Source organism: Sus scrofa, chromosome 14 (assembly GCF_054392235.1).
Source record: "Sus scrofa isolate SSC_HxYL_T2T_F1_AM1 chromosome 14, Sscrofa_HxYL_maternal_Yorkshire_Landrace_v2.0, whole genome shotgun sequence".
Lineage (NCBI taxonomy): Eukaryota > Metazoa > Chordata > Mammalia > Artiodactyla > Suidae > Sus > Sus scrofa.
The window spans coordinates 164,020,086-164,033,296 of record NC_139396.1 but is presented as its reverse complement, the minus strand read 5'-3'; the positions used below and the strand labels follow the sequence as shown (position 1 = coordinate 164,033,296).

At 60.7% G+C, this 13,211-nt stretch overlaps 1 protein-coding gene across 1 annotated transcript; it reads left to right on the top strand.

The window, feature by feature from the left end:
• Positions 1-7,154: 7,154 nt before the first annotated feature.
• On the top strand, positions 7,155-8,246 carry LOC100154128 (olfactory receptor 6B1). The gene has a single exon (XM_001926646.3). It carries the CDS (start codon positions 7,155-7,157, stop codon positions 8,244-8,246), a length of 1,092 nt encoding a protein of 363 aa, XP_001926681.1.
• Positions 8,247-13,211: the final 4,965 nt, after the last annotated feature.

Here is a 13,211-nt window from a genome sequence, read left to right as displayed (position 1 = left end):
GAACGTGGCGGGACGGGACGGGAGCCCACGTCTACATCCTCCGGGGAGTTACACGGCACCACGCGATCCGGCAGCTCCCCGCTAGGTCGTTACCCAGGAGGAATCGAAGACGGTGCACACAAAGTCTTCTGCATGCATGTTCACAGCTGCATTCTTCACGATGGACAAATACTCGAGCAACCGGGACGGCCGGCCACAGGCAAGCAAATCAGTCGTGGCGAATCCGCACAATGGGATAAATGGGCGACGTGCTCGGCCACAGAGACCATCTCTAAACGCTGCTCAACGAAGTCAGCCCACGATTCTTTTACACACAACTGACCGACAGGGACAGAAAGCCGGTCAGGGCTGCCAGGAGGGGAGGGACGGGGCGGGGGGGGGGGGTGGGGGGGCGGCCTCCAGGCAGGTGGAAATTCAGGTTCTCTTGGTTGTGGTGCTGGTCCATGGGTGGGGACTATGTCACATCTGACCAAACTGTACACTTTGTGTTTGGGGGGCGAGTGGTCTTTTTAGGGCCGCACCTGTGGCACAGGGAAGTTCTCAGGGGTTGAATCGGAGCTTCAGCTGCCAGCCTACACCACAGCCACAGCGGCGTCTGCAGCCTACACCAAAGCTCATGGCAGATCCTTAACCCACTGAGCAAACCCTCATCCCCGTGGATACAGGTTCATTACTGCTAAGCCACCACAGGAGCTCCCCAAACTGTGTGCTTTAAATATGTGCTATTCAGTGCATGTCAGTGACACCTTAATAATGCTGGAGGGCTTTGTTGTGTTTTAGTTTGGTTTTGGCCCATGGGCTGCGGAAGTTCCCAGGCCAGGGATTGAACTCATGCCAGAGCAGTAACAATACCAAATTCTTAACCACCGGGGAATCCCTATAATGCAGGTTTTAAAGAAAGGAAAAGCTCCAGCAGAGAAAATCCCAGGTCCAGACCAATGGAATCAGCCGTGTGTGCAAAACACACCGAAGGTGCCCCCCCACCACCGGCTTTTCTCCAGGGGAGCAAAGTTGGCCTAACATTAGAAAATCACTAATGTGTCCCATGGAAATGCTAAGGGAGAAAAGTTATACCATCAACCTCAGAGGTGCCAAAAAATTGTACATAACATTCAATTTCCACTTATGATGCTGAGCAAATCAGGTGAGTCTTTGCAAACCAGAAGCAGGAAGGCATTTCTTTAATCTGATAACAAGTGTCATCAGAACACAGCTCACAGCCAATGTCCTACTTTCTGTAATCAGAAACAGTCCAGGGCTACTCACCACTTCGGACCACCTCTGCCCGAAGGTCTTGACCGGCGCAGTAAGTTACGTAGGGGTTGGAAACAAAGAGCAAGCTGTCATGCGCACACCACAGGCCACCAGGAATGTTAAAAATCCAGAAGAATCTACAGATAGGTTAGTAGAACTCAGAAGAACGTCTAGCGAGATAACTAATCGGATAAGTCACTCGTTTCTGTTGTGAGGATAAACAGAAAGTGAATTATTTTAAGTGGCTGTGTTTTCTAAAAGCGAAAAGTATACATATGAAATATCTAGGAATTACTCTAATGGAAGAGGTAGAAACGTTTATGCAGAAAACTTAGTGACACTGAAGGAGCGTCTAAGGCAGGAAGGAAATGCACCAAGTTCACGAGCTGGAAGACAGTCTTGCAAAGACACAAAAATTCCCAGATTACACTGTCGGAGGAGGAGGACTGGACTTGACAAAATGACTCGGAAATTTCCAGGGCAATCCAAAGGGGTGGGAATAGCCTTCCAGGCCAACCACTGGCAGGACTAGTGGCCCCATGTAGATGAGCCGTCCAGGTCCTGGCTGGGCAGCGCGGGCAGAAGCAGCAAGCAGAGCCTAGGGCTGGAGGGGTGCCTCCAAGGGCTGGTCTAGGCTGGGGTCCGGAAGGCCTCCCTGCCCAGCTGGCACTAGCAGTGTGAGAAAGTGAGATTGTTGGCCACCGAGGGGCAAAAGCAGGGGAAGCCCGCGGGGCTGGGGGTTTCTGCCCTGCAGCTGGAAGCCTGAAGAGAGTGAAGGTGAAGGCCCGGGGGGCAAAGCTGGTGGGTCCTGGGTGGAGACCTCAGCGAAGCCTGGAGGAGGTCAGCCCCCCAGTGTCAGCAGGAGGCCCCCAGGAAGCTGGATAAAGATCAGGTCTCTCTGCAGAAGCAGGAAGTTGTGCCCTTGCCTCGTGGCTTGTTTTCTGAGAACCGGTGGAAGTGCAGACCTTAGACGGCCTCCTGGGAGGGGGGACGGAGACGGGGCCCTGCAGTGGAGGGTGAGTGCCAACCTGCGGCTCCGAGGTGGGGCCGGGGGCTGGGACCCAAGACAGGCCGGGAGCTCCCCTGCAGCACAGTGGGTTAAGGATCTGGTCTGGTCATTGCTGTGGCTCAGGTTCAACCCCTGGCACGGGAATTTCCACAGGTGGGGGCACAGCCAAAAAACAAAAAACCAAAAAAAAAGAAGGGGCAGGACCTTTGTCTTGGGCAGGAGGTGAAGTTCCGGGTGAAGGGGTGTCAGAGGGGAGGGGCTGAGACGGCGTAGGGGGAGGGCCCGGGAAGCCAGAGGCCAGGGAACCAGCAGCCACGAGCCCGAGAGCAGGAGCCGGGAAGGCTGTCCATGGAGGCCTGTGTCCCGAGAGGAAAACCCCAAACACAGGCCAAAGTCTCCGACAAACGAGCGTTAGGTCCCAGCAGTTCTGCAGCCTGTGCTGCTCCGGGAGTGGGGGGGCGCTCAGTAGTGAGTCATCCATCCCCAAGACATGCAAGCCCTGAGCGGATCGGGGGGGCTGTCCCCTAAACCTCCTAGCCACCTCTCTGCAGAGCTGCTTGGTTGGCACGGGCAGAGCTGAGAGCATGTGCTGCAGACAGAGGCCCACAGGGAGGCCAGCCCTGCCCTGGAGCCCAGAGCTGCTCCCCCGTGTCCAGACCCAGCAGGAAAGTAAGTTTTCGGACTGAGAGTGAACACACCGCCCACACCATCAACATGTCCCAGTGTCCTCCCTGGGTCATCAGACCTGGCCGCATTCTGGGTCCCTTAAAATTACATCCTGAGCAGATCAGCTCCAGCCTCCTCAGAACACCCTGGACTGAGCTAAGCAAGGCCGAGGCCCGGCTGACTCCTTCCACACACACACACACACACACACACACACCTGCCCAGCCCAGCCCAGCCCCGCCCTGCCCCACCCACTCCAGGCTCCTTTCTCATCCACACCCTCAGCCATGGGAGGCCCCAGGCCTTGGGCCCCTCCTCGGCCTCATGATGAAGGGCCATCCTACCCAGATGAACCCCAAAGGCTCGCGTCACCTCCACCTCCAGCCCAGCCTGGAGTCCAGACTCACACGGCCACACCCCCACCTGTCACCTCTAAATTAGCACCCCCAAAATGACTTCTAACTTCTGCACAGCCCCTCAGGTCCCTCTGATCCCAGAGCCTGGGGCCCCTGGCTCTTCCACACCCATGTCCAATCCATCAGCCAATCCCACTGGCTTGGTCCTAGAATCCAGCCTGCGACATCCGGGCCCCGTCACCGTCACCATTAGACTATAGCCTACAACCCGCAACAGCAACCGCTAACCAGACCTTCTGCACTTGGGTCCTTTAAAGCAAAGTCACATCTGGCCCCTCCTCTGGTCAGAAGCTGCACTTCCCCCCAGAGAAAGCCAAGCACCAAGGACCCACCAGGCCACGTGTACTGACCACGCATGAGCACCCACCTCGGAGCTCAGGCAAGGAGCTCTTCCCCCAGCCCCTTCCTCTGCGCAGAGCGCCCCCCCACCCCAGCCCCAGACCTCAGAGCCCAGGCCGTGCCCCAACCCAGCTCCCCCCACCCCAGCACCCCGAGGCCTTGGCAGCCCCGCCTTTGCAGCTGCTCTCCTCTCCGCCTGGCACCCCTGTCCTGCCGTCACCAGGCCCCCTGGGCCTTCAGGAGTCCGAGGCCACAGCCCCTGCCCCACGTTCCCCCTTCCCCGGTGGCACCAGGCAGAGGTCACCATCCCATGTGCCCTGAGGTGGCCCGTTCATTAGACTGTCTTCTCTTTCCTCCAACACCTGAGCTCCACGCGGCGGAACTTATCTGCCCGCTGCTGTGTCCGGAGTTGAGGACCTGGCCTGAGATCGGCAAGGACCCGGCAGACACTGCTGAATGGCAATGAGTAAAGGCCTCTATAATGGGACTTCGGGGCAGAGGGGCCAGGACCCCTGAGGGGCTGGTCGGCTGTCCCTGCAGCTTGTGGGGGCTGCTCTGATTCAGCCCAGAGACTGACTGAGAGGCCTGGGCCAGCACGCCCCACACACCGGGGGCAGGGGGGGGCAGGCGGCCTCTCCCCACCCCCATGGGCAGTGGGTCCTGGTGCCTGCACCCCTCGTGCTTCCCTGAGGGGTTGCTCTGTCCACCTCGGTGACTCTCCCAGGGGAGATGAGGGAGGAAGGTGACCCGGAGCCACAGCCCCAAGCACTCTGAGCGGGCAGCATGGAGCCCCCAGGACAGCAGGGTTCGGGCGTGGCCTGGCCCACTCCTACACCCCGGGCTCTGCCCAAGGGTGGGCAGTGGTTTCTTCCTGGGCCCCCTCTGGGGGGAAGCAGCCACTGGATGGTGGGAGTGCCCACCAATACCCACGTCTTACCCCAATCACACCTGCTCTGGCCCCATGAGGATGGTGGGGGAGGACAGATGTGTCCCTCTGGGCTCGGATTCCAGCCCCTTTAGCTGACAGAGCTGTTCGCAGGAGGGGTGAACCCCGGGCAGAGGCCTGGGCCTCCCAGGAGGAGCCGCAGCGGTTCGGCTGCCTTGTGCTCTGGCCCCTGGGACCAGGAGCCTGGCCCTCCTCCCTCTCTCCTCTCTCCTCCCCACCCCGAAAAGGGAGGGGGTGGGAGCGGAGGCAGGCTCCCCATTTAAGACCTGGCTCTCCTTTAGAAGCAGACTCCTGGCCTGGGGAGGGGGTGGGGTGGGGTGGGCCCCCGGCTGCCCGCCCTGGCCCCTCTCCCCACACAAAGGCGACCGGGATCCCTCGTGCGTTTCCCCAGAAAACCTGACTCCTGCTCCTGTGAGACACGGACGCTGCAGGAGGCGCCTGCTTCTGTCCTGGGCATCCGACCAGAGGGGTCTCGTTAGTGTGCAGGGCGTCTGTGCAGCCCAGCTCAGCTCATTTCACTCCCTCCAAGCTCCCCCAGGGTGGGGCTGCACCTGGGTGGTCACAGGGCACTCGACTGCCCTGGGACGGGGAGATCCGAGGGCCCAGCCTCCAGAGCCGGGCTCAGCTGAGGCCCGACACACCTTGGGGGGGGCTCCCATCTAGCTTCTGCCTGACCCAGCCTCGCCCCCCGGCCCCCTCTGAGCCCACAGGACCAGTCAGGAGCCACGTCTGCCAGGCCCCTGCCCCAGAGAACCGTCAGGCCCCCCACGACAGGTGAGCAGAGCATGGGATGGGCTGAAACACAAACCCATCTGTCTCAGCACAGGTGGGGCTGAGGGTGCCCGGGACCGCATCCGAGGGCAAGCCCCAGCCCTGGGCAGTGAGCCCGGCTGGGCTGTCGGTAGCAGGTTCTGTGTCCTGACTGGCATCTGTATGAAGGGAGCGTGTCTGCCGTTTGGGCTTTCTCCTTGTGTCAGAGCCGTGTCCGTCCACGTGCAGATGTGGTGTGCGTGGGGACCACTGCGTGTCGGGGCGTGGTGTCTGCGTGGATGCCTGCTCGGGGGGCCTGTGGTCTGGGTACGGTGGGGGTGTGGGCGCTGTGAGTGAATCTGACTGGGGGGACAGTGTGCAGCTCTAGGCTCGTGTCAGCTTTGGGGAGCCCGTGTGCCGACTGGCACACTGAGGTGCAGGGTGGGGACCTTGCCATCTGTCTTCAGGTGTCTGTGTGACAAGGACTCCCGTTCCTGCTGCAGTGCCCACTCCCACCCCTCGGGTAAGATGGAGAAGCAGGGGCTGGGTAAGGACAGAGGTTTGTTCCAAGTCCCATGGCAGCGGCAGATCTGAGCAGACACCAGCGGTCGGGGTCACGAGGAGCCATAGAGCAGCATGGGGTCGTTCTGCCCAGGCCCTGGCCACACTGGGAGCCGACACACGCCACCAGGGTCTGACCAGGCTCCCTCCTGAGGCATGGCATCCCTGGGCACCCCGGGGAACCAGGGCAGGTGTGGCCCTTGGAGCTCAACCCCACCCCCGGTGACCCGGTGACGGTCCTGCTGCCACCCTGGGAGGCACGGAGGGGGCAAGTGTCCTGTCCAAGGCACAGGTGGCCAGTGAGAGGGCGGGGTTTAAACCCAAGCGTCTGTCCCAGAGCCCATACCCTGGAGCTCTGCTGCCTCCTGAAATCTTTGCAGGATGAACACTGGAAGGTCTTGCCACCTGGAGCAGGTGCTGAAAGGGGCAGCGATAAGAGTCCAAGGTTCCTGTTCTCCAAATACAGTCTCCACTCCAAGGCCCAGCTTGTTTCAGCAACCAGCTGGGTGGTCCATCAACGTCAAGGGTGTGGACCCGTTCAGGGCCACGTTCTGAGGCACTTACAGGGCAGATAAAAAGCTAAAACCCCAGCCACACTCCAAAGCCCTAGACTGGTCTTTAAATGGGTTTAGAGACCTGGAGGCTCGCAGAGCCATCTGGAGGACCGGCTCCCGCAAGGGGGATTCTGGCGGACATGGGGCTGGGGACGGGCTGGGCAGGAGGCGAGAGACCTGTAGCTGCGCAGCCAAGCTGCCGGGGGGCTGACGTCTGTCCTCCGGACCCGGCTGGCCAGCCTGAGACAACAATTTCCTGTAGCTGGGAGGAAGCTGCCACCAGCCTTGCCCCCTCGAGGCCCCTTGACTCTCACTCATCCAGGAGGACAGCAGGAGCTGGCACTTCCCCATCTGCCCAGGCTCACTCACCCACTGCTGCTGACCTGGATGACCTCGGCCCTGGCCACCCCCCAATCCCCATGAAGCCTGTTTGCAGGTCCCCAGCTCGGGCCTCTGAGGAGCCCTGCTTGTCTTCCTAGAGCCCACATCTGCTCTCCTGCCACCCAGCGCCCAGTGGGAAACTCGTGGTGCCGTGGCCAGGCCCTGGGCAGCACTGAGGGGGGCAGACGAGGGTCAGGACCCCTCCTCGTGGGGAGCTCAGCCAACACAGCCCCTGCGTCTAACCTGCCACCTGTGTCCCCAGGCAGGGCCAGCACACCATGTCTCCAGGCACCAACTCCTCAGAGGTGACCGAGTTCATCCTGGGGGGCTTCCCGGGCTCGCGGGGCCTCCACGGGGGCCTGCTGGGGCTGTTCCTGCTGGCCTACCTGCTGACCGTCACCGAGAACCTGCTCATCGCGGCCGTGATCTGCACCAGCCCCCTGCTGCACAAGCCCATGTACATCTTCCTGGGCAACCTGTCCTTCCTGGAGGTGGGGTACGTCTCCGTCACGGTGCCCAAGATGCTGCTCAGCCTGGCGGCGCCCGAATTCCGCCGCATCTCCTTCGCAGGCTGCATGGCGCAGCTATACTTCTTCCTGGCGCTGGCCTGCACCGAGTGCACGCTCCTGGGCGTCATGGCCTATGACCGCTACGTGGCCATCTGCCGTCCCCTGCGCTACCCGGCCGTCATGAGCCCCAGCCTCTGCAGCCTCTTGGCCACAGGTTCCTGGCTCTCGGGCTTCACCGTCTCCATGGGAAAGGTCTTCTTCATCTCGCGCCTGGGCTACTGCGGCCCCAATGTCGTGAACCACTTCTTCTGCGACGTGTCCCCCCTGCTGAACCTGGCCTGCTCCGACATGTCCCTGGCAGAGCTCGTGGACTTCCTCCTGGCACTGCTCATCCTGCTGGGGCCCCTGCTGCTCACCGTCTCCTCCTACTGCGCCATCATCAGCGCCGTGCTGGGCATCCCCTCCACCGCCGGCCGCCGCAAGGCCTTCTCCACCTGCGCCTCGCACCTGGCCGTGGTGCTCATCTTCTACTCGGCCTCCCTCTTCATCTACGCCCGGCCTCGCGCCGTCAGCTCCTTCGACCTCCACAAGCTGGTGTCCGTGGTCTACACGGTGCTCACGCCCCTGCTCAACCCCATCATCTACTGCCTGCGGAACCGGGAGGTCAAGGCGGCCCTGCACAGGGCGGGGCAGAGGGCGGCCGGGGCCCTGGGCACCTCCTCCTGGGATGCGCTGTGGGCCAGCTCCCGCCCGTCCCCAGGACCACCCCCGGGACCCACCCCTGGACCCCTCTCTTATGCTCCCCCCGCTCGGCACCCGTGCACCAGCTCTGCGGCTGACCGGCCCTGTGCTGACCGATGACCCCCAACCAGGGCATTTCAGAGGGTGAGCATGTGGGGACCGAGGTGTGAGGGGGGAGTGGGGGCAGCTCCGTCCAAGCCGCTGTCCTCTACAGGGGGAGGCGGTGCTGGGTGGCCTGAGGGCTTTTCGGAGGGATGGTCTCTCTGCCATCCGCAGGAAAGGGCGACTGGGAACAGAGCCTCCATGCTGGCGGGTTGGGGGGGAAAGCCCACACTTCGCCCCTGTGGCCAGGACTGTGGGCGAGCTAATCTGAGGGCCTCCTGTGGGGCGACCTGGCACTGACTGCCCCAGCGCTGCAGGGGCTCCAGGATCCCACTGTCCGGCCGCTCAGCTGCCACCGCAGCCGCTGCAGTGGAACAGATGTCCCATGAGAGGAGCTTGTACATCTGAAATGATGGCCCTGTCCCTCTTTCAAAACGGGCAGACTTCCAAGGCCAACTTGTATAAAGCGGTCATTTTTAAAAGAATGAAGATACTGGGTAACCAATTTGTCATTTAATTAATAAGCAAGGGATGCGTGCCCGGTGCTCCTCAGCCTCGCAGAGGCCAGGTGGGTCAGGGAACTCACACCTGGCTTACACACCTGGGGCACGGATGCTCTGAAGAGTGTGGCGATGCCCATCCAGTGAAAGGGGAGGGCCCTGCCGGGGAACAGCAGGGACAGGAGGGAGGAGACCCTAGTGGGGGCGGGGGAGGGGGTGCAGTCTCCTAGGACTCCGGAGAGAAGGGGTCACTAGGATATAACAGGTCTGCAAAGTCAGGAACGGGAGAGAGAAAAAGACACAGTGAGAACGCAAGAGGCCGGACGCAGCCGTCAGAAAACGCGCAGGCAGGCAGGATGCGGGAGCGGGTCCGAGACTCAAGGCAGAGCCACTGCGAGAACCACGCGAAGGGAGGACTGAAGGGTCTCCAACGAATCTGTCAACAGCCCGCTGGACATCGGCGGGGGGGCCGGGGTCGGGGGGAAACTGGGTTGGGGGAAGTGGAGGAGAGGGCGCTGGGGGAGGGCTGGGGGAGGGCGGGAGGCCCCCTGTGCACCCTCTGTCCAGCTGGCCCTGCGAACGGATGCGAACGAGCTCAGAGACCGGAGGGCAGGGTGGGGGCCATGCAGACCTCGGCTCAGGCGTGAATGAGGAGCGGGGAACCTGGGCGGTGTCAGCTGAGGAGCAGGACACCTCGCGGGTGGTGGCCGCAGCCCTCAAACCAGCTTGTTGAGGCTGCGAAGTCCTCGCAATTCTGAGCCCAGGACCCCGGCGGGAGTCTCCCTCCTGGACGGTCCAGAGCTGCAAGCAGCGCCTCCCGGCCTCTCTGCGTCCGCCCTCTCCAGGCCACACCTGGGGGGGGACCTATCTCGGCCTAAGCTCCCATCCCAGCGCCTCCCGCCGCAGGACCCTCCTCTGGGCTCCAAACCCACAGCTCTAAGCCCCCCGACTGCCCCTGCTGGGGTCTCTGGAGTCCCGACTCCGCCCCGGCCACGCCCACTGGTGACGACACCCTCCTCCAGGTGGGAAGCACCACCCTCCACCCCTCGCCCAGGCCCTGGCCCCTCCCCTGCCTCTCTCGCACTTCGCCCCATGGTGACCCCCCACCACCACCCTTGTCCCCTCCCCCTCACTCATGATCCTCATCAAACTCCTATTGTCCAGAAGATAAATTCGCAAATCTTTATCAGGACCCTGTGATCCAATAGTAACCACTCTCAGCCCGTGTCCCCTCTCTGCGCTCCCTCCCTCCCTATCCTGTCGGAGCCCAGCCCTGTCCCCAGGTCCCCTCTTGAGAAAGGCAGGCCCCTCGGCCCTGACCCCTCCCACCAGCTTGTCTCCAAGCGGGACTTGTACAGAGAGGAGCCCCCCTTTCAAACCACCCCAGTTCCCAGCACTGTCCCCACGTGTGTCTGTCCATCTGCTGTGTCCATGTGTTCATGCCCCTCCCCCACTGGGGCCACACCTCCTCCCACCACCCCGGGTCGTGGGCAGGATGAAGGTGGCCCTTGGATGGTCAGGGCCCTCTGGGAGCTGGAGGCCACTGCAGGGAGGACGCCCCCACCCGGGGGGCGGAGGCTGGTATTCTCCCAGCAGCTGCTGGAGAAACGGAGTAAGGAGCTTCAGGTCCAGGCAGCCCCGCCTCAGCCCGGCCAGAGCCGCCTGCCTCGGCTGATGCCCCGTCTCCCCTTTTCTGGGACTTTGGAATCACGTGTGTTTCCAGTGGCTCCTCCTTTCAGCAGAGGAGGGGGCCTGTGTGCTCGCCCCCACCCCTGCTTGTCAGAGCAGAGGCCGGAGGCCAGGGCGCCCTAGGCCTGCAGGGCCAGGGGAGGGGGTGCCCGGTGCCCACTCCACCAGGCAGGACACCCCTGGCAGAGCTTCCCTGGGCCAGTGCTCACCGAAGGCGCCGCCCTCTGCCTGGGACCACCGCCCTTCCCCAAGGCCTCCTCCGTCTTCCTTCCTCCCACGTCCCTGAGAAGACCGGCTTCCAGGTAAAGACCGTGGGTTGAACACAGCATACTCCCACTTCAAATCCCGCCAGAGTGAGGGTAATGAGGCCCCCACGGTAACGACAACACTTCAGAACCAGAAAAAAGAGGTGGGCTTGGCAGAGCAGGGCCTGAAGTGGAGGCAGGCAGCCAGGGGTTTACCAGCTCCAGGCTCAGGTTTGGCCACGGCTCCAGGTACCTCTGAAAGTGAGATGCTAGTGGGGTTGAAGATGGGGGGTTGCAAAAGGTGGCAAAGCCCAGCCTGACCCCCCCACCACCACCACCCGGAACTCCAGAGACAGGGGCCTGGGACCAGGATGTGGTCCAGCTATCGGAGGACGTGGAGGCAGCGAGCCCCCAGCCCTGCACACTGGGCCCTTCTAGACGGGGCTTGGACGAACTTCTCTGAGGGACCTGGGCATCCCGGGAGGGCCCAGAACCAAGGACACAGACAGTGGGGCGCTTCAGCCCAACAGCCCTTCCTGGGCACAGTCGGCATTTCGGACTCCGCCGGGGGCTGAGAGCCAAGGGTCACCAGACAGCTGACGAGAGCCTCTCGCAGGAAAGACGGAGCGAAGCCAAGGAACGAGAGGGAGTCGGAGGAGGCAGAGCTCCAAGGGAGAAGAGCCCCGTGGACATCCCCGAGGGCACGAGCGCATCCTGGCAACAGCAGACATTAACAGAAGCGGAAGGAAAGGGAGACTCAGCGAAGGTGAGCAAGAACACCCTGCAAACGGGAGGGTGATGCAGAAGTAAAAGCCCGTGCGGATGGGCAGCGAACGGAAGAAATCATCCGAACACCCGGCGACAAACATCAAAAAGGGACATGAAAATGGATGTCACCCACGTTTTAGGGTCAGGGGGTTGGCCCGGGGCGCCGACATCTAAGCAAGAGTTCCAGAGACTCAGGAAACGGGGAGAGCTCCAGAGCCAGGCTGGAGACCCGAGCACTTCAGATGAGCCCTTTCCTGGAGGACATCGGATAAGCGAAGTGAATCGTGTTCTCATCTTACAGCAGCAAAGGGGACAAGAGTCAGGGAGGCAGTGCCAGGCTGAGGGGCAGACATCACCGGTGCCCAGCATGTGGGCCCAGGCTCGGGCCTTGGGGCGGCTGAGACCCTGCAGGCCCCATCAGCAGGGGACCCTGGAAACGCACACCCTGCCTGGGGAGGGGCTGCCCCGGGAATGCGGGTGAGCGGACCAGACCCAGCTCCCCGGCCCAGGACAGCTGCGAGCTATCGATCAGAGCATCCCCTGCAGACGCTGAAGTTGGAGTCTCAGGATTCTACACAACTAGCACCACCACGTGTCTGGAAGAAGCAAAAGCCTGCGAAACATCCCTCTCAGAGGAAGAGAGCAGAATAAGCACCAAGGATTCCCTCAAATAATGCTTCACATCCAGTCTTCAGCACAAAACCGGAAATACCCAGGCGTGTGAAGAAATGAAGGACCACGGGCGACAGCCAGTGTCAGACAGAAAAACTCTGAATTCACGGGACCCAAGGAGGGAGAGCGACAGAGCGGGGAGGGCAGAGCGGGCTGAACACCCTCTGACTTGGCCGCAGCGGCCCTTGGAGGGCCCCCTCCACGCCACTGCAGAATACGCATTCTTCCCAAGGGCACGGGGGTGCTTACCAAGATCGGCCCTTAGCCTAGGCCGTAAAATAAGTCTCCCGTTTTAAAGAATTAAAAATAATACAAAGCATAGGAGTTCCCGTCATGGCCCAGTGGTTAACGAATCCGACTAGGAACCATGAGGTTGCGGGTTCCATCCCTGGCCTTGCTCAGTGGGTGAAGGATCCGGCGCTGCCGTGAGCTGTGGTGTGGGTCGCAGACGCGGCTCGGATCCCGTGTTGCTGTGGCTCTGGCGTAGGCCGGTGGCTACAGCTCCCATTCGACCCCTAGCCTGGGAATCTCCTTGTGCCGTGGAAGCGGCCCTAGAAAAGGCAAAAAGACAATAATAATAATAATAATAATAATAATAATACAAAGCATAGCACTGGGAACTATATCTAGTCACCCAGGCTGGAGCCTGATCAAGTGAGAAAAAAGAATGTGTTCATGCAGGTGTGACTGGTCACCTCGCTGCGCAGTAGAAAATTGAGAGAACACGGTAAACCAGCCATGGTGGAGAAAATAAAAATCATTGTTAAAAGGTAATAGTAATACAAAGCATGTTTCTGGTCACCAGAGAATTAAAACAAAAATCAATGAAAGAGTAAGATATCCGGAAAATCTCCAAATACTGGGGAACGATACACTTCTAAATAACCTACTCGTGAAAGAAGAAGTCTAAAGGGAAATAAGAAAACGTTTTTAAATAAATATAAAAACACAACATGTAAAAACTGCGGAATCCTACTAAAGCAGTACATAGAGGGAAATTTAGAGCATCAAACACCTAAGTTAGAAAAGAAGAAAGTTTTTAAATCAATAGTATCAGCTTCCATATTAGGACTCTAGAAATGTAATAATAAATCAAGCCAAAAAATAAG